General features: G+C 34.9%; 1 protein-coding gene across 3 annotated transcripts in view; it reads left to right on the plus strand.

Moving 5' to 3' along the window:
* LOC128866079 (UNC93-like protein) overlaps nucleotides 1–19,080 on the plus strand; it is a 61,415-nt gene extending 42,335 nt beyond the window's left edge. For all 3 annotated transcript variants that reach the window (XM_054106573.1, XM_054106574.1, XM_054106575.1), the window contains exons 2-9: nucleotides 8,772–9,283; nucleotides 14,541–14,641; nucleotides 14,700–14,891; nucleotides 15,012–15,252; nucleotides 15,316–15,475; nucleotides 15,536–15,803; nucleotides 15,866–16,028; nucleotides 18,910–19,080. In XM_054106573.1, coding sequence (XP_053962548.1) covers nucleotides 8,796–9,283; nucleotides 14,541–14,641; nucleotides 14,700–14,891; nucleotides 15,012–15,252; nucleotides 15,316–15,475; nucleotides 15,536–15,803; nucleotides 15,866–16,028; nucleotides 18,910–18,976 — 1,680 coding nt within the window. In that variant the 5' untranslated portion in view covers nucleotides 8,772–8,795 and the 3' untranslated portion in view covers nucleotides 18,977–19,080. The remainder of the gene's footprint in view (nucleotides 1–8,771; nucleotides 9,284–14,540; nucleotides 14,642–14,699; nucleotides 14,892–15,011; nucleotides 15,253–15,315; nucleotides 15,476–15,535; nucleotides 15,804–15,865; nucleotides 16,029–18,909) is intronic.

Below are 19,080 nucleotides of genomic sequence, written 5' to 3' on the forward strand. Positions count from 1 at the left end.
AGGAGATGGAGCGGGAAACAGATTGGAGTCTTCAGTGACAGTCAGGCTGCATTGAAGGCCCTGGAGAACGCGAAGCAAACCTCAAAGATTGTTCAAGAATGTAAGAAGAAGCTTAATTCTGTCGCAAAACAGAACAGGCTTGTACTTATATGGGTTCCAGGACACTCCGGTGTTCAAGGAAACGAAATTGCCGACGAATTGGCCAACCGTGGATCAGCGGTGCCTCCACAGGGGCCAGAGCCAATAATCGGAATCAGTCCCGCAGGAATCAAGAACTGGATCAACGATTATGTAGGCAATCTACATAAAGAGCGATGGTCCGGTCTAGAACGCTGCAGAACTGCAAAGTGTTTTGTGACGAGTCCGAACAGAAAACTGTCAAACTTTCTACTAAAACTTAGAAGGAAAGACATTCGGTTGATGGTCGGCATCATTACAGGACACAACCCATGGGGTCAGCATATGGCCACCATTGGAATCATCGAGGACCCGGTATGCCTGTCGTGCTTGGAGGAGGCGGATAGCAGTGAGCACTTTCTCTGTGAGTGTCCTGCCTTTGCTAGAGCGCGACTACGAGTATTGGGTTCCGATGTCATGAGAATGAGTATTATTCGTTCTCTAAAACTGGAGGATATTTACAAATTTGTCAAAGAATCTGGAAAATTCTCACAGGACTAACTATCTCTATCTCTGTCTCTATTCTTTCCTATCTCTTTCTATGATACTTTTCTCCCTCCCTCCTTGACTATCTACCCCCTTTCCAGAGCTTTAAATACAATGGGCTTTTTTAGCCTGAGTGTTTTAGGAGCCACCAAATCTCCTGGTGCTCCTTGGCTCGACCTTTTCAAATTCATTCATTCAAGTAGTCCCAACTCACAAGGCTCTTTATATCTGATTGCCTCGTATTTGCCGCCTGAAAGTTCATACGAGCTGTACAAAGCGCATGTTGACAACATAGTATATCTTGTCCTAAATAACTTAAATGACAATAATTTATGTGTGTTAGGTGATTTCAACTTGAGTAAAATAAATTGGTGTGCTAGTGCCTCTAACTCTATTCTCATACCAAACAATGTAACTGCAAACCATGAATTATATCTTATTGATAATATTCTTAGTCTTAATTTATTTCAAATTAATAATTTTGTTAATTCTCTGAATAGAATCTTAGACCTCATATTTGTAAGTGATAACATAAATTACGAGATCAATGAATGTTTGAATTCCATAACTCCAAAAGGTAAGCATCATTTACCCTTAGTGGTCAAAATCGACTTTTATATATTACTTTTGCTACTACTGCATCGGATGTCAGGCAATCATTCAATTATTCTTTATGCGATTTTGTCAATTTCAATGACTTATTACTTGACATTAATTGGGATAATTTATTTGCTGAACTTGACACATCTAGTAGTTTTTCTGCGTTTAAGTCCATTTTGTCTAAACTCTGCTTAGATAACATTCCGCTCAGAAAGAAAAAGCCCTATAAATTGCCCTGGTATTCTAAGTCTCTGAAAAAGCTTAAAAATCTTAAAAATAATTATTTCAAGAAGTTTAAATCTACGAAGAATCATTTGTACTTCGTTAAATATAAGCAAGCGTTAAAGGATTTCAACGATTTAAATAAATCTCTCTATAACAGCTATATTACCAATATAGAGTTAAACATTAAAGCGAATCCCAAAATCTTCTGGAAATACATAAAATCTAGAAGGAGTAGTGCCAGTGTTCCCACTGGTATGTTTTTCGATAATAGCCAAGCGCGAACCCCAACTGAAACGGCAAACTTGTTTGCTGAATTTTTTAAATCTAATTTTGCTGACGACGAACTTGATCGCCCATCCGACTTTTCTTCTGACTTAGATTATGCCCTGAACTTTGGAGGTCTTTGCCTCTCTTCTGAGGATATTAGTAATGCTTTAACTAAATTGAAATCATCCTCTCAAACTGATGCTGATGGACTTTCAGCAGTTTTGATAAAAAACTGTCCGGCCTTCGTCTATCCCCTGAAAATTATTTTCAACAAATCTTTATCGTCGGGGTGTTTCATTGACGCATGGAAACTCTCTTTCATTACGCCCTTCTTTAAGAGTGGCAATAAAAATGACGTTAGAAATTATAGACCTATCTCTAAGCTGTCGACTATCTCCAAAATTTTTGAGCATGCGGTCTATGCAAAGCTGAGTTTTGCCGTTAAATCTTTAATTTGCCCTAATCAGCATGGGTTTATTGCTAACAGATCTACAGTATCTAATCTGGCCGTTTTTAGTGAATACTGCATTGATTCTTTCTCCGCTGGCTTCCAGGTCGACTGTATTTACACCGACTTTTCGAAAGCCTTCGACAAAGTTTCTCATAGAATCTTAGTTAAAAAATTAGCTAGTATTGGCTTTCATTCTACATTTCTGCAATGGATAAACTCTTATTTGAGCAATAGACGCCGTGTTGTAACAATCGATGGTATTTCATCTACTTCCTTTGCTGCCATCTCAGGTGTTCCGCAAGGAAGTATCTTGGGACCGCTTTTATTTGTGTTATTTATTAATGACATCAAAAGTTGTTTCACATTTGCTAAATTTTTGCTTTATGCTGATGACCTTAAGATCTTCTCAGCGATCAAGACGCAAGAGGATGCCATTAAACTTCAAGCCGATATGAATAGGCTTTATTTCTGGTGCCAGAATTCACGACTTTCGCTGAACTTATCTAAGTGCTTCCAAATATCGTACTCTAAAACATCTAATATTTTGTGCACTAAGTACAGGATCTCGGCATGTGTCCTGCAGTGTGTTAGTGAGTTTAAGGACCTTGGCGTCATCTTCGATAACAAATTCTCTTTTAATAATCATATAAATTATATTACTTCTAAATCTTTTTCGATGTTGGGCTTCGTCAGACGGAACGCCACTAAGTTCTCTGATCCCTATACCATTAAGTTACTGTATACATCTTTTGTTAGATCTCACTTAGAATATGCTGCTTTTATTTGGAGACCTTGTAGTCAGCAAGCTATTAATAGAATCGAACGTGTGCAAAAAATATTTCTCAAATGTGCCCTTCGGTCCCTGAATTTTATTGATCCCATGCCATCATATTCTGCTCGTCTCATGCTTATAAGTCTCAAGTCCTTAGAGATTCGTAGGACTATACTGTGTCTGTCGTTTACTCATAATATTATTACTGGAGTAATTGATTGTCCCTACTTATTGGAAAGGATTCGATTTAATGTTCCCCAGCGATCTCTTAGGAACTTCTACCCTTATTATGGGGGAAACTTTAAAACTACGTATGCCAGCAATGCTCCCATTACTCGTGCTTTACGGGAATTAAATGCCGTTCGTAATGATGTTCTTCTTGATTTCTCGCTTTCAAGAACAGCACTTTTAAATCTTTTGAATTCTATATTATAGTTAGTTAGTAGCTAGTATAGTTTTTAAATACATATAATATATTTGTAGCTTAATCTAAGCAACTTTTGTATCATAGTCTGTAAGGATTGTAATTCATAGACTTAAATAAATAAATAAAAATAAATAAATAAATATAGAAATTTAAACTGGGTATTCAAGAATACATTCTGGATGGATCGTTCGATCTATTGCATAGTTTTTTTTTTAAAGTATTTTCGAATAAGGAGTTCCAAAAAAGCGTTGCATTAAACATTTACTTAGTCATGTATTACCTGGTTATTTTTTTTTTAATAATGTTTTTATGGTTTTTTCCAACGGAATTCTATAGACACCTAGTTTTATAGATACACAAACCAGGAGCCGTATAGTGCAGAGTTTCAAACTTTGTAAAAATTCTTCTAAACTTCAGTAAAACCTCCAATTTTTTAGCAGAATTTTAGCACACGTTGTAAGTTTCAAGTGACTGCAAAATAGCGTTGATAGACATTTTTTGTTAACGATGCTATACTTTTTCTTACCAATAAAAGAAAATCAGCACGTACCTGGTATGGGAAAAAATTCGTGACTACCCTCTCGTTTGATTCGAGCTGGTTGAAGAAATAAGTTTTAGTGAATACATTTTTATGTAACCTTTAATATTTCACTTTAAACTCTTTCACTCCCTTGAAAATAAAATAATTCACAACTTTTCTCCAAGCAATTTGCTTAGCCATTGACACAGCTTCCAGTGAAATGTGGTTCTATGCTTTGACTAAAATAACAAGCAAAACCAACATAGCATAAGTGCAACAGCTGTTGAACAGAAATTGTACATCAAAGTTTACGAATAATTGATGCAGCAACCATTTTGAGGCATTTGTCAAGTATTTCTGTGTGAAAAGATACGTCAGAGCTATCAAAAACTTCTGCCGCCTTTATTGCGTTAACTCGACAGCGCTAATACCAAGTAAAATATATAAGTTGTTAGTTGTCGTGAATGTCATTTGTTTAGGTCAAAACAAATTTTCGCTTCATAAAAACTGCTTTTCTTTTATTTTCGTTTCTTTTGTCTGCAACTCACTGGATGACTTGGTGGTCGTTAGCATCATGATTTACGAAAGTTAATTGCTGCTCCTACTATTATTTTTGCGTTTATATTATATTTTCTTCACTACCTCTCTCTAGTTCTCTCCAAAGCCGTGGCGTTTGTGTTCACAACAACTCACCGCAAACTGACTGATCTGAAGTTAATTACAATTTACTCACTTCTTACTTCGAACATTCAATAGTTATGGGTATACAGTGCGTATGAGTGCTCTCGTATGAAATGAACATTTCCACACATATCACTGCTTGCATGTGTGTGTATGTTTGTGAAAATATGTGTACGTTTACTTATTACATATCTGCCAGAACTTGCTAAATTTATTATAATGGGTACACAGTTATTTGTTATTTGTGGGTATGCATACTTGTATGTGTGGGTGTGTTTCCTAATGGTTTTGTTAAATTTTTTCCATTATGCGCAGATAAACTTATTGGTCCCATTCCGTTGCTTGCTTGCGCTTGATTTCTCAAGTTGTTTGTTTGTGTTACAGCTGTTTCCATTTTCATGTATGTAAATACATTTGATTGATAGCTTTCAAGCATTAGAGTTAACATAAGCGATTGCGCATATATGTTTAGGTGGTGGCTGCCTGGATATATATGCATACATTCTAGATTCGTAATAAATAAGTGAGCGTCGATTTTGCTATATTAGGCATCGAAAGCGCTTTTCCTAGTTTGATGAAGTTTTTCTATTAAAAACGCTATTAGCCCCATAAAGTGTAAATTTCAAAAACAATTTTTTTCTGCTTTATACTGCATAAATTGTAAATTTTGTGGCTATCTTTCAAGCTTAATAAATTCTCAGATATAACATTATGAAGTGGTCAATGGAAAGTGCCAAACTCTCTTTGATAACTAACACGCCAATGGCGCACTGATATATAATTCTTACATGCATATAAATTTTGTAATTCTGTCAGAAATATCTGAAGCTTTTTGTTAACAACCAAAGAAACATAAATTGCCTCTCGATTGTTCGCAGTAAATTTATTTACTTCCGGTAGTTCAATAAATCAAATTAATTACATTATATTCTTTGTAGTAGCGCTTTGTGCTATGCCCAATCCATTCCATGTTGAGTTGTATTGTAAATTATTCAGCTCTCGGTTATTGGCATACAATTTTCGCTCACACTGTAGCTAAACACAAAAGTAGCAAGCACATACATATGCACATATATAAGCAAAGTAAGCACATTAGTGAATATATGCTTCAGAGAATTTATCGAAATTTTTAATTTGTTTTGTATTTAATGCCTATTGAGTTGGATGATTACCTAACTCCCTGACCCTTCTTGCCTGCCAATCTATCTATTGCACTTTTCGATTAATCATTTGCTGCTGCCTATACACAAATATATATATATGTATTTCACAATTTATTTCTACTATTGTTTGTCAATCATGCAGGACACTTGTAAAGATTTCTTACCACAAGTATTCATTGATAGCCAATCTGGTCGTCAATCACCGTCACATAAATATTCCATTAAATAATACATAAAATGCATTTGAGTGTTTGTTTTTGCCAGAACTCGAAGCAAAACGATGTTTTCTTTTGTATATACGACTACGTTGTATGTAATTGTACAACAGTGCGAGTAAATTTTCCATAATTTAACTTCATTTAATTTTTAACTTAATTTTTAGACTTATACAATAAGTAATTTGTCGTGTGTCCGTAGGAAATGAAGTGATATAATTCAGTTAATAGAATAATTGGTGTAAATAGTCCAATAGAATAGTAAATAGTCAATATTCGGTAGTCAATAGTCAGTAGTCAATGATTAGCATAGAACAGTAATGGTGAAAAGCCCAGTTAACAGTCAATAGTATTTAGTGATCAAAGTCCATGGCCAACGGTCAATATAATGTAGTCAAAAGAAATAGTCAGTAAACAACTAAACTCCTATATAACAGCAATAATCAATAGTCAAAAGCCCATAATCAATAGTCAGTGAACCACGGTCTACAGTCAATAGTCAACAGTCAAGAATCAGTAATTAGTAGTCAGTGGTCAATAGACAATAATCTATAGTCAATTGTCCATCTTCAGTTATCACTTACCAATGGTCAATAGCAATCAGCCAGTAGTTATTAAACAATAGTGAATAATTAGTAGTTAGTAGTCAGAAATTAATAATAATCAGTAGTCAATAATTTATAGATAATAGTCCAAAGTAAATAGTCATTAATCAACGGTCAACAATCAGCAGTAAATAGACAGTAATCAATAATCAATAGCCTATAGTCAATGGTCAATGATTATTAGTTAAAAATCAATAGCGAATAGTATATAGTCAGCAGTCAAAAGTCAGTAAACAACTGCAAATAACAAGTAGTCATCGATCAATGGGTCAAAAGCTAACAGTCAACAATTATTACTTAATGGTCAATGGTCAGTGTGGTCAGAAGTCGATAGTTAAAAGTCTATATTACCTAATGTTTTCAACTGCCATTATATGAAGTCTTACTTGCTTACTAAAACTTACCAAAAACTAATGTTTATGCATCATTTACCAAACCAATCTAAGTGGAAAAATCAGGTAACTCTCCAAAAGAGTTTGTAAGCAGAAGTGATTTATCACCAAAATACAAAACAAACTTAATTAATAAAGTGAGCTGCGCAGGTTGTTCGTGGAATTCAAGGCGATCAAAAAACAGGCTGAGTTGTTACTAATGAGCAATTAGAAAATTACCTAAGGTCACTGCTGTGCAGCCTTCATATCTTTTTTAAATCATGTAAATAGGAATATAAAACTCAAACAATGAAATGAACTGAAACGCCATTGAATCTCTATATATACAATACATATTTACATATGTGAGAACTTACGTTTATTGATGCAGGTACCTTATCAGCGCCTAAAAGCAAGCTATAATAAAGCAAATTAAACAACCCACAAGTTACCCCGATTATTGACTGATTGTTGACACCACAAACAACATTAACTGCTGCAAACGTGAATACACAAGTCCACACATACACACACCATCAGTCACTATACATTGATATACTGCTCTAGAGTCTCTCGAACCTCAAATCAAGCGTATGAACACAAGTGAGTGAATGTACGAACCGCACGGTTTGCATTTACAAACAAATTTACTCAATATTTCGTGCTATTTACATAGAGCGTTTGATTACATCTTCAAACATGCAGATGTTGTCGGGGCGTGCATCTCCCTTCACATCTTTTGGTTGTTGTTTTGCAATACCTTACAATATTAAAGCAACCAGCAAGTCAGTTTCGACGGGAAATTCAAGTGTATGGTATTCGTCATATAAGGGTGAATTCGTGTGGGGAAGTCTATGCCACAACTTCAACTTCATATGTATGAATATGTGAATATCTATGAGAGTAATAATAGCTGCTGGTTTGTTTTCGGTGTTATCGAGATGTTTTTTTAAATGCAAAACTATTATAGCACAGAAAATTTAATTGTAAATTTTACACTAAATCGACGGTTGCACATTTTTAGAGAAGGTGAGAGGATTTGAAAGTGTGTAGAAATCGGCAAAACGGGAAATGGCGGTTTGCAGGTGCCACTAGCAAAGAGTCGTATTTTTTCCACATTCATAGTTTGTTATTCATATAATGTGCGATACTGCCATGCTGGTGCTACAGCAGCTTTTCAGGTGCGAGTATACTCTATTTAGCTGCCTTCGTTAGCAAGACAGTTCTCGATTAGGTGCCCATTTGCGTGTTAAAATGTTGTTGTTTTTAAGGAGACAGATTACCAGGTTTGGCCTTCCGATATGGTGAAAAACGAATTTGAGCGAGTAACTACGGCAGAATACTGGCCGCTCATTTCACACTCGTCAGACGTTCAGACGGCAGCGAAGAACAAGGGTGATGACTGTGTTGATTATTTTGGTATATAACCAACATAATCTCATTTTTTCGTAAACAAATCACTGTCATGACCCCCTTATGTCAATTCTTTCAAATTCATTTAGAGCTAGTTAATGGTCCGATATGGGTCACACCCTCCAAATTTGTTTGGCCATTTGAGTACGGTATTTTTTTCAATTGAGATGAAATATATTCATTTTTTTTGTGTTTCCATTTTAATAAAACTAATTTTTGGCAAGTGATAAAGAAACTGTGACATTTTCATCTTGAAAATTTTTTGAAAATTGCCTTTCCACTTTAGTGGATATTAAGAATAGTTCTTTTCAAAATTTATTTTGTGCTAACTTGGCTCACTTTGTATTTAAACTCCCTAATAAAACTGGAACCATTTCTTTACTTGCTGCTCTTTTCAGCATCCGCAGTACTAATTATCGATTATGGGCAATTTGAATTCTGCGAATGCCGGCTCATTGGATATTAGTTCGCTTGCAGGAGACAACCAAAATCACAATCACAGGCGCAGCTATAATGTCACCGATCAAGTGAGTGATGATGAAGCCCCCAATAGTTATAGCAATAACCCCAACAACACCAATGGCAATGTCAACGGCAACGGCAGCATATCAATCACACTCAATAATGGCCTGAACAACGACACTGACAATCCGAATGCGAATGGTGTTGCAGCACCCGCCAACGGTGTAGCAAAAGTGCAACGCTCATATGAGCCACGCGAAAAACGCATCATCACAAAGAATGTCATCGTTATAGGCCTAGCATTTATGATACACTTCACAGCATTCCATGGCACTTCGAATCTGCAGAGCTCAGTGAATTCAGACAAAGCGCTGGGCACAACAACACTCGCCGTCATTTATGGATCGCTGATTTTATCGAATGTATTTCTGCCGATGACAGTTATAAGGTGAGTCTCAGTATGAAGTATACACGCATATGCGCACAGGTATATATGTATGTACATTACTAAGGAGGTAGGTGCAAATATTTATTATTTTATTATTCTATTCACCCAATCCGACAGTTAAAAGCCAAACTGCTCAGCAACTACTCATTCTAGTTCATGCAGTTACACTACTTAGTTCGAAAGTTCGATTATAGTGTTATTCAAAGCAAACGTTCTTCAATTGCAATACATTATACGTATATTGTATGTGCCACCTGTATCAACGCTACTTTGATTCACTTAGTTTACTAGTATGATTCCATTTATCGATTTTCTAGCAGTCTTGCGAGTAATAATTTCTAAGCTCAAGTATTTCATTGAATTATGGCAGCGATAAATCTTAAGAATCACGTGGAAGAGTCGAAGCTAAACATATTGCAGAAAATGAAAGTCTAGGCGCTTGAGGGCGGCCTTAGATTTATTCCAGAGATGGCAGAATACACTCACAAGTCGCTTATAAAATGAGTTATTTTGCCAATAAAAGTGTTACGAAAATCAGATTTTTCAAACGCTGAAAAGCTGCAAGGGAATAATTCAAAATGAACTGATCTATATGAACAGTATGGAAGAGTACAGAGCAGAGACTGCTGTCCAAATCAATATTGTTGGCGAAATAGCGCAAACTATTCTTCATTAGTTTGTTTTCGTAAAAAGAATAAAAATACGAAAAATAAAAAATCACAGATTTTAAAGTAAATAAAATTAAAAAATCTTTGGTGATCCTAGCTATAGCTACTAGTGTACTGAAATCGTCACATTATTTTCTGTCACCGTGCAGAAAAAAGTAGTTTCCTCCTTGAATGAATGGGAAATCTGAAAAATTCTTCTGTACTGCATTTCATGAAGTATATAAATAATTTTCTCTTTCCAGGTAATTTAAAACAAAATAATTGATGCACACCTTTTCTTTGGCAAAACCTCTTGTTTTTTGTTTTTGAAGGTCGTGCTGTCGAATTGTACCTGTAATTAGGAATTTATACTGAGCAACATTTTTTTTCGATCATACTTATGCCCACTGTTATAAAAAGACAGCAGAAGTTATTAATAAAATATATCGACTTTTTTAAATGGTGGTTTAAAAAAGGGTTACAGTTAAAAAGCCATCCTTCCAGGCTATGAATGCGGCCAGATTTAGAAAAACTCGTTTTAGGGTGGGCAGTAGAAATCATGTTTTTGAGAATTTTTTTGACGATAAACTCGTTAACTTATATCCCTTTCAGCATGCAACTTTTAATGTACTAGAGCACCTTTCAACCAAAAAAAAAGTAGAAAATAAAAAATAGTTTAAAAAAACTAAAAAACACGCTTTTATTGCTAATCGAACTAAAAAGTAGAAAATAAATTTTAATGACAAAGGGACCTATAATGAAGTAATAGCAAATCGAACGATCAGTCATAGTCAACTACCTCAGAACAGAATTATAACAAAAATTAAGATACAAATAGAATAATTCAAATTAGAGTTAAAAGCGTGGGATGCATTTTGCTTCACTTTCATAACCTTCTGTACATAGGTAGTTGCCAATAGAATGATTGATATTATATACTATATAAAGCATCCCACGCTTTTAACTCTAATTTGAATTATTCTATTTGTATCTTAATTTTTGTTATAATTCTGTTCTGAGGTAGTTGACTATGACTGATCGTTCGATTTGCTATTACTTCATTATAGGTCCCTTTGTCATTAAAATTTATTTTCTACTTTTTAGTTCGATTAGCAATAAAAGCGTGTTTTTTAGTTTTTTTAAACTATTTTTTATTTTCTACTTTTTAGTTCGATTTGCAAAAAAGCGTGTCTTTTAGTTTTTTTTAAACTATTTTTTATTATGAATGAAAATTATTGTTATCATTGCAGTCAGTGAATAAATGATTCGATATATTCATGTTATATTATATTTAATTCCTTTCTTATCGACTGTGAGTCTAAAGCTATGCAGTTATCGGCCGTGATAAAGAAGTAATCGGGATGAAGAACTTATTTCGTGGAGGGAGCCTGAGAAACTGATTTACAAGAATAAATAAAGATTTTTTATTTTACAACCAAATTCACCTTACTTTTTGCCCACAGTAAAAAAAGAAAATATTAATCCTGGCAATCCTAATAAGGATAATGGAAAACTTTTATCAAATTATTCCATTGTCATCGGTCCTTGATAGGTGTGCAAAATTTCAAGTCGATCAGATTTTTGGAAGCCAGTGAAAATTAAGCTCAAAGATTCCGTTACATACATACATACATACAACCCGAGCTAATAAAAGTGTGTTAAAAAGATTATCTGAAATTTCTACAGCGGCCTAAGTGCTTTAACAACACGAGTTTGAGGGCGAACCAAGCGTTTCTATAAAACCTAAAATACTGTCAATATTTTTTTAGCAATTATTTCTAAAAACTATTTCAAAAGTGACACCTAGATGTCAGTAGTGAATAATTCCTAGATGGCACCTTTTTAAGTAATTTTTGACTTTTTTTATGTAGACAGATATACAATTTGAACCATGGATCCTTACATGATACACTGCGTTAAGATTATTCAAACTTATTATGGAAATGGTCGATATCGGAAAACGAAAAATGGATATATCGGAAAATTCCTAATTTTATTGGTCGGAATAATCATCCGACCTTCGGATGAAGGTTGTGAAAAAATTTCAAGAAATTGGTTCTGTTGAGAATATTACTGCTGTAGCGCAAAGGCTTGCTGAACAAATTTCAACATCGATATCTTGACGTTTTCAACTATTAGGCATCCTTAAATCGACTGCTTTGACGTGTTTTGAAAGATCCTATATTCGATTCTCGGAAGACTACTTTCAAAATATGGAAGAAAATATTTTCAAATTATAATTTTCTTAAATTTTTTTATTTATTCACTATCTTTAACTACTGTTCATACTTTGTTTTAAGGGATCCGCGTTCGTAAGTTACAATTTATGATTTTTACTTGCAACTATTGCCAATTAAGCGCGCTTAACGCCACGTTAATGCTGATTTAGTGAAAGTTTTAAAATTTTCCAAAATAAGGAAGTGCAAAAAAAAAATATTATTGCGAGCCATCAGCAGTAGAAATCAATTTCGTGCTGTATGTGGGTACACCCGCAGCCATGCAGTCTTGCCGTTCCCTACTGGCGCGCGCCACCAAACATACGTTTCACTATGTTGACCTTCATTTCAGTTTGCTGGCTGGATGGCTGACTTTAGTTGCTTTTAAGTAAGTACAGAGTAAAGCCCTGCCTTTCATTTGTTGCTGCAGCTGCTGTAACTACAAACAAAAAAACAAACACCGATGAAATCTCCATTGTGTTGCATCGCTATAAATAGGTATACATATACACATGCTAAGTGTGTGAGCATACTTAATGCACACATATGCGCGCGCCCTCGTACAATGCATAGGGTCAGATAATACCAAATGCAAACACTTCCAAACTGCTGTTATTACTTTGCTTTCCGTTCGCCGGCTTCCAGCCCCACAATCTGCACGCTTCTCTTTCCTTTTCACTTTGCTTACATATTTTTTATGTTTGTTTATGTGAGTGTGTGCACTTATTTTGCATTTCTATGTGGATTTGTGTGCAGAGATATTGTATTCGGCGAATGCTTCCGCTCAATTGTTTACACTGAACCTGCAAAGTGGTGAATCAATACCAATGTAAGTTCGCCTGTTAGTATGCAGCAATATGGCACGGAGGGATCAGCTGTATCGTCAGCTTATGTTGCATGCATGCTATTAGAAAAAGAGAAATTATAATACAAAAAAACAAACAAAATAAAATTAACTTAATATGTTTGCCTGGCCTGGTTAAGCGCTTGTATGGAGCGTGGGGATTATTAAGTGGGCATGAAATTTGTTTGAGGTCACGTCGTGCTTAAATGCTTACGAAAGTGCGAAACGCAAATCAGAAATCTATGCAAAACTAAATGAAAAAACTGAAATATTAGGAGTACAATTTAAGCGATTATGCCACCGCAGAACTTTCATAAGGTTTCATCTTCTTATTTTGTTAAAAGGAACCTCTAATACCTAAAAATGTCATACCAAAAGGTGGGACACATTTATAAAAAACATATTTTTACTATTTGCGTTTTTATTAGAACTAGAGATACTCGGGTATTGAGCAATGCAAGTGGCTCACTATTCCCTCGCAACTCTTTCATTGCTCATCTGCTCAAAGGTTTGTTCGAAATTTTCAACAATTTATTTATTTATTTATTCATATAGTGTCTTCTAAGGACTATGAAAAGCAGAGAAAAATAATTGCTGAGATAAAAGTTAAAATAGTCAAACGTATTACTCGTATTATTACCGATTTGGGGAACAACATCAAGACGCACACCACAAATAGGAGGAGGAGCTCGGCCAAACACCTAACAGAAGTGTACGCACCAATTTTTTTTTTTTATTACTCGAGCAGATGTGCGGGTACTCATTACTCAAATGCAGGGGCTGTTTGAAAATGTGCTAACAAAATCGAAGGCTCTAGTATTTACCTGTTCCCATTTCTAGTCCTGACTAATAACTCAAAATAATGTTGGCCGTATGACTTCAAATTGTCATTTGCCTGTTAGCAATTGAATTTAAACTGTAAATAAGGAAATTTCTCCGTAGGAATTCCAAAGTTAATAGATGAAAACAACCACAAAGTATTTAAAAAAAAAAGTTTAGACATTTTTAAGAAATATATTATTAAATTTTAATTAATTCCCTATAATCCTTATTAGCAATATTTTTTCCTGGATCGTCAGATTTCGAGACAAAATTTTCGGAAAAAGAGATGCCCCAATAACTTGCACAAAATTTAAACTTTCCAAAAATGTTTGACACTTTTGAACTACACTTCAAATACAAAAAATTTAAGATTCAAAAGTTCACGGACAGATGAAATTCCCTTGTAGCTAGATTCTTCTAAATATATAAGGAACTATTTGCATTTGGTGGTCTTTGGAGGCGTACCGCTTAGGCTGCGGCGCCCATTTGGACGATATTTTGTTCCATACGTAATTAAGCCATACCCATATTATCATAATAATGAGAAATGACAATAATTTCCTAAAAAAATTGTATTTTATTCAAAAACAACACCGGCCCTTGAAACTTAACCACCCTTTAGTATTTATGAATGTTATTCCATTTTCAACTATGAACTCAAATTCTATAGAATTTATATTTTTTTATTCTTTATTTGTAATTTTTTTGCATAATTAACTCTTTTTCAGGTGGTTTGGCTGTCATCTAACTATGGCCTTAGCATTCTTTGCCTACATGCCTTTTATTGCTGCGCAGTTCTATCCGCGTTTCGAGACTCTGATACCAGCTGGTTGGCCTTTCTTACGTCTCAGCTATTGGAAATTTATAAAATTTTGATACTTTTTCAGGTTTGATGGTTGGTTTTGGTGGAGGCCCTCTATGGTGCGCAAAATGCACTTACCTCTCCACAGTTGCGGAGGCGTTGACTCAAGTGCGAGGTAATCGATCGCGTAAAGATGTGAATACAGTGAAATTCTTTGGCTTATTCTTTATTTTCTACCAAATGGCGCAAGTCTGGGGAAATTTGATATCGTCTTCAGGTGATTGCGAAATTTTAAACTTTTCACTAGCAAGAAAGGTGTACAATAAATAGGATTTCAATAAATATTTCATAAAATTAAAAAAAAAATGTATTTGATCTGCCTATTTTCTCTTTCCAGTATTATCCTTCACCTCATCGGATATCGCAGAGCTGAATGCGACGTTCGTGACACCCGCACCCGCACAAAGTCGCGTGGGTGAATTGTGTGGTGCACGTTTCTGCCCCGGCATTGGCGCTGAGGCTAACCCGAATTTGACGCCACCCGAACCGGCGAAAATCCAATTACTTAACTCGATCTTCCTCGTTTGTATGGCTTTAGCGGTGATACTAATGCTTTTCGGCGTCAACTCTTTGAAACGGTAAACGATCATAAAATAACAAGAGAAATACTAATCTTTCTCTTTTCCTTGAACTATATCTAGTTATGGCGTGCGTCGTACGGACTCTGGCGATGGCATGTCCGGTTTGCGCCTAATTACTGTGACCCTCAATTTATTACGCAAACGTCGCCAATTGCTCATATTACCCATTACAATGTTCATTGGGTTGGAAGAATCATTCCTGGCTGTGGATTATACACGCGTGAGTGGCAACTCACTGGAAATTTTGTAATATAAACTATATTTTTATTATTATTCACAGTCGTTTGTTGCTTGTGGCTGGGGTATTTCGAAAATTGGCTTTGCAATGATTTGCTTTGGCGTGGCCAATGCCATTGCGGCTGGTATTGCTGGCGCTCTGGTCGAAAGATTGGGGCGCATCACTTTGTTCGTCGCTTGCGCGCTTTTGAATATTTCCCTCTTCGTTTACATGTTTTTATATGAGGCACGCGAAGGAGATTATGTGAAATATTGCGCATTCGCAGCCATTTGGGGTATTTGCGATGGTGTGTGGTTGGTCGTGGTGAATGGTGAGTTGGGCTGTTGTGTCTTTGCTAAATGCCTGTACTCAAAGTTATTGTATTTTCTGCAGCTTTTTATGGTATTCTTTTTCCGAACCATCTCATCGCCGGCTACAGCAACTTCCGTTTGTGGGAATCAACTGGTTCTGTTATTGGCTACATAATAAGTTCACAGTTGTGCACATCGACCAAACTAATAATACTGATGTGTGTCCTGGGTATTGGAAGTGCAGGGTGAGTAGTTTAAAATTGGGAAAAGTATACAAGAAACTTCACAGAATATAAGACCATTTTGATTGCTTTGCAACAAGTGAAGGTGACGCATTTTCCATTATTTGATGAACTGGACAGATGTGGCAAAAATTTGTATTATGCGTTCGATTTCTCCGATTATTTTTTTTTTTTTGAAAAATAAAAATCAAAATTTTGAGAATTTTAAAAAATTCATAACTCCAATTTTGTTGATGTTGGAAGCATGAATTAATAGAAATTATTTACTAGGAATTAAGCGCATTCTAAAGTTTAAAAGATAGGGTATGAATTGTGACTAGAGGAAAGAGGAGGAAGTTGGATGCAAGAACTAAAAGTGAGATATGTTAAAATAAATTTTACCAAACTCTAGATTTTGCCCACTGTAGACTTTCTGCATTAAATATTTCTTGTCACTGTATGACTGACGCGCTATTGGCTTTAAGGGCCGATTTTTAAGTGCCAGTTTAATTGTGGTGAATTGTTTAACTATGTTTAAACCTGAAAAATTGGGCATTTAAAGACACAGTGAAGTCTCGAAATAGCGAAAAACTCGGTAAAACAAAATTCTTTCTGAGTCACTTGAAAAACATCTTTGTTGTGGAATTTTCCGTAAGCCAGAAATTTCGAGGATGAAATCTTTCAGAATATATTGACGGTTAAGGTCCCAGTAAAGTCTAAAGCCTCTATATAACGAGTTATCTGGTTAGGTGCAAGGCGATTCGCTAACGCGATAAAACTCCTATAATTGATAATAAAAATTCAAAATGGTATAAGTTTCTCATTTTATTTTAATCTAAGTATAAGAACACAAAAAAAAACATCAAATAACGAAACTATACAGAATCTATAGAACCAATATATACGTTTTTCAATTTTTGTTTGAATTTAAAATTTTTCGTTGTATCGCGGTTTTTATATTCTATGACAATAGGGAGACTATAGATATAATCAAGAATTTGTCCAACATCTTCCACGTGGTTATATTCACTGTAGTTTAACTGAAAAGCAGAGTTAAGCATGTACCGTAAAACCGGCCCTAACAAGTACAGAACTGGCTCGGCTATTACTAGCAATAGGCCCATTAGTAAGTAGCTCCTGCGGATAGACTTCAATTTTGGGTGCAGCGAGCGTAAAAATAAATAATTTTGCACTTAGCTCCATATTTTGAATTGCTTGCAAAGTTTTTCTATGGAATCATTTTTTTAAACTTAGACTCGTTTGGTTCTTCGTTCGCTAAGCACCCACTGATATAGCTTACCAAAGTAAAAAAAATCGTAGGGCGGATTTTTTTTTTACTTTTTTCTCTCTCTCCTTTCTCTGCATTGCCTATTTGGTTTTTGTTTATTTTTCGATATGAAACTGTTTTTCCAGTGGGCTAAAGGGCAGCGCATTGCGTTAAATCGCTCACTTTTCTAGCTCAAGTGAATAATTCTACAATTTCACACAAATTCACAGTGTAGCAGAGAAGTACCAGTACTTTTTTCCGCTGCCATCTTAGCATACTGATCCGCTCACCATCATTTCTCTGCACATAAGTCAAGGAATTAAGGTATTGTTTACGCCTCATAATTGAAAAGTTTCTGTATCCACAAACATTCCAACTACAGACAAAGAAAATTTTGGTTTAATAGCTGGATATATTCTCCCTCGCATGATATCAATATCAATAGCATAGCGAGAGTATAACTATTTAAAACAATTTTGTTGAAAAATGTAGTCCTTTCAAAATTTGATGTCATTTACAAAATATAAATTATGAGAAAATGAAAAGCTGAGTATGCAGAAACAGTTCTTAGCGCCGGACAAAGGAATTTCTGATAAGCTACTTTCGCTCAGCAGAGTAGACTTAAGACTTTTAACTGGTTACTTTACAGGCCACTGTAGCCTGAAATGCCACTCAAAAACAATTGGTCTCTCTGAGACTATTATCCGCCGATTCTGTGAAATGGGCACTGAAAATTCAGAACACATCCTTTGTAAATGCCCTGCACTAGGCAGAAAAATGCCTCGCTACCTTGGTGGTATTTCCGGGCATACATATAAATAATGGAACAATAAACCCCCAGAAAGTGCTAAACTTTTTTGAAGAGCCTTAAAATATAGGGGACTCCAACAGGTTTTGCATAATATATTTTTTTTTTATCACAGTGCACAGTAGCCTAATAATAATAATGCAGCATTACTATATAAAGTGTACTAGCAAAATTGTAACTAAATGCTACCAAAGACAATAATGTCCTCTTCCAAAGGGAAGGGACATTTTAACTCCAAACCCCACCAATTACTTATTGTTAATATTAACAGATTGTACTTTATAATGGAAATAAAAAAAAAAAAAAATATAAATATATTATTATTTTTTTTTTTTTTTGTACTATATAACAAAAAAGTTTGTTTTTGTCGTGCGGTGTTGTAAGATCACATGAGCGATCCACAATAACTTCAAGGCAACTTTAAAGGCAAAAATCTACCTCATTTCAGCCAGTCTGAGAAAACGAGCATCACTATCATATTCATCATGCTTGAAATAGCTTTAATGGGTACGTGCGCTGAATGTCTTAAAATATTTTTTTTTCAAGATCAGTTTTATTTACCACTTTATTGCACAATAAGTTTGAAAATATTGTTTCATTTGAATTGAGAGGCTTTGAGTGGTCTTTACCTAAATTTTTATAAATGTCATTTATTAACTGAGCAATAAGAGCAATACGCCCTGAGGAAGGTTTCGGTTTTTGGCAGTTTTGTCTTCCATCTAAAGAGCCTAAATAGAATGATATTTCAGTTTTGTGTTTTTTTGTGATTTTTATAAATTTTTAATTTCTTTTTTATTATTGCATATTTTTTATATTTTTCCCCCTTTCAGTTACGGCGTTACCGAGTACCGTCTGCGAAAGAAACAAAAAGCGCTGGAACTTATGTTGAGTGATTGATGGAGCAGCTTTACGTATCCTTTAATGTATTATGTATTTGTATTTTAGTAATAAGTAAAAGAGATTAAAGATTAGTAATAAAAAGAGATTGTATTTAAAAGCTC

The sequence above is a fragment of the Anastrepha ludens genome, chromosome 6 (assembly GCF_028408465.1).
Source record: "Anastrepha ludens isolate Willacy chromosome 6, idAnaLude1.1, whole genome shotgun sequence".
NCBI classification, from domain to species: domain Eukaryota; kingdom Metazoa; phylum Arthropoda; class Insecta; order Diptera; family Tephritidae; genus Anastrepha; species Anastrepha ludens.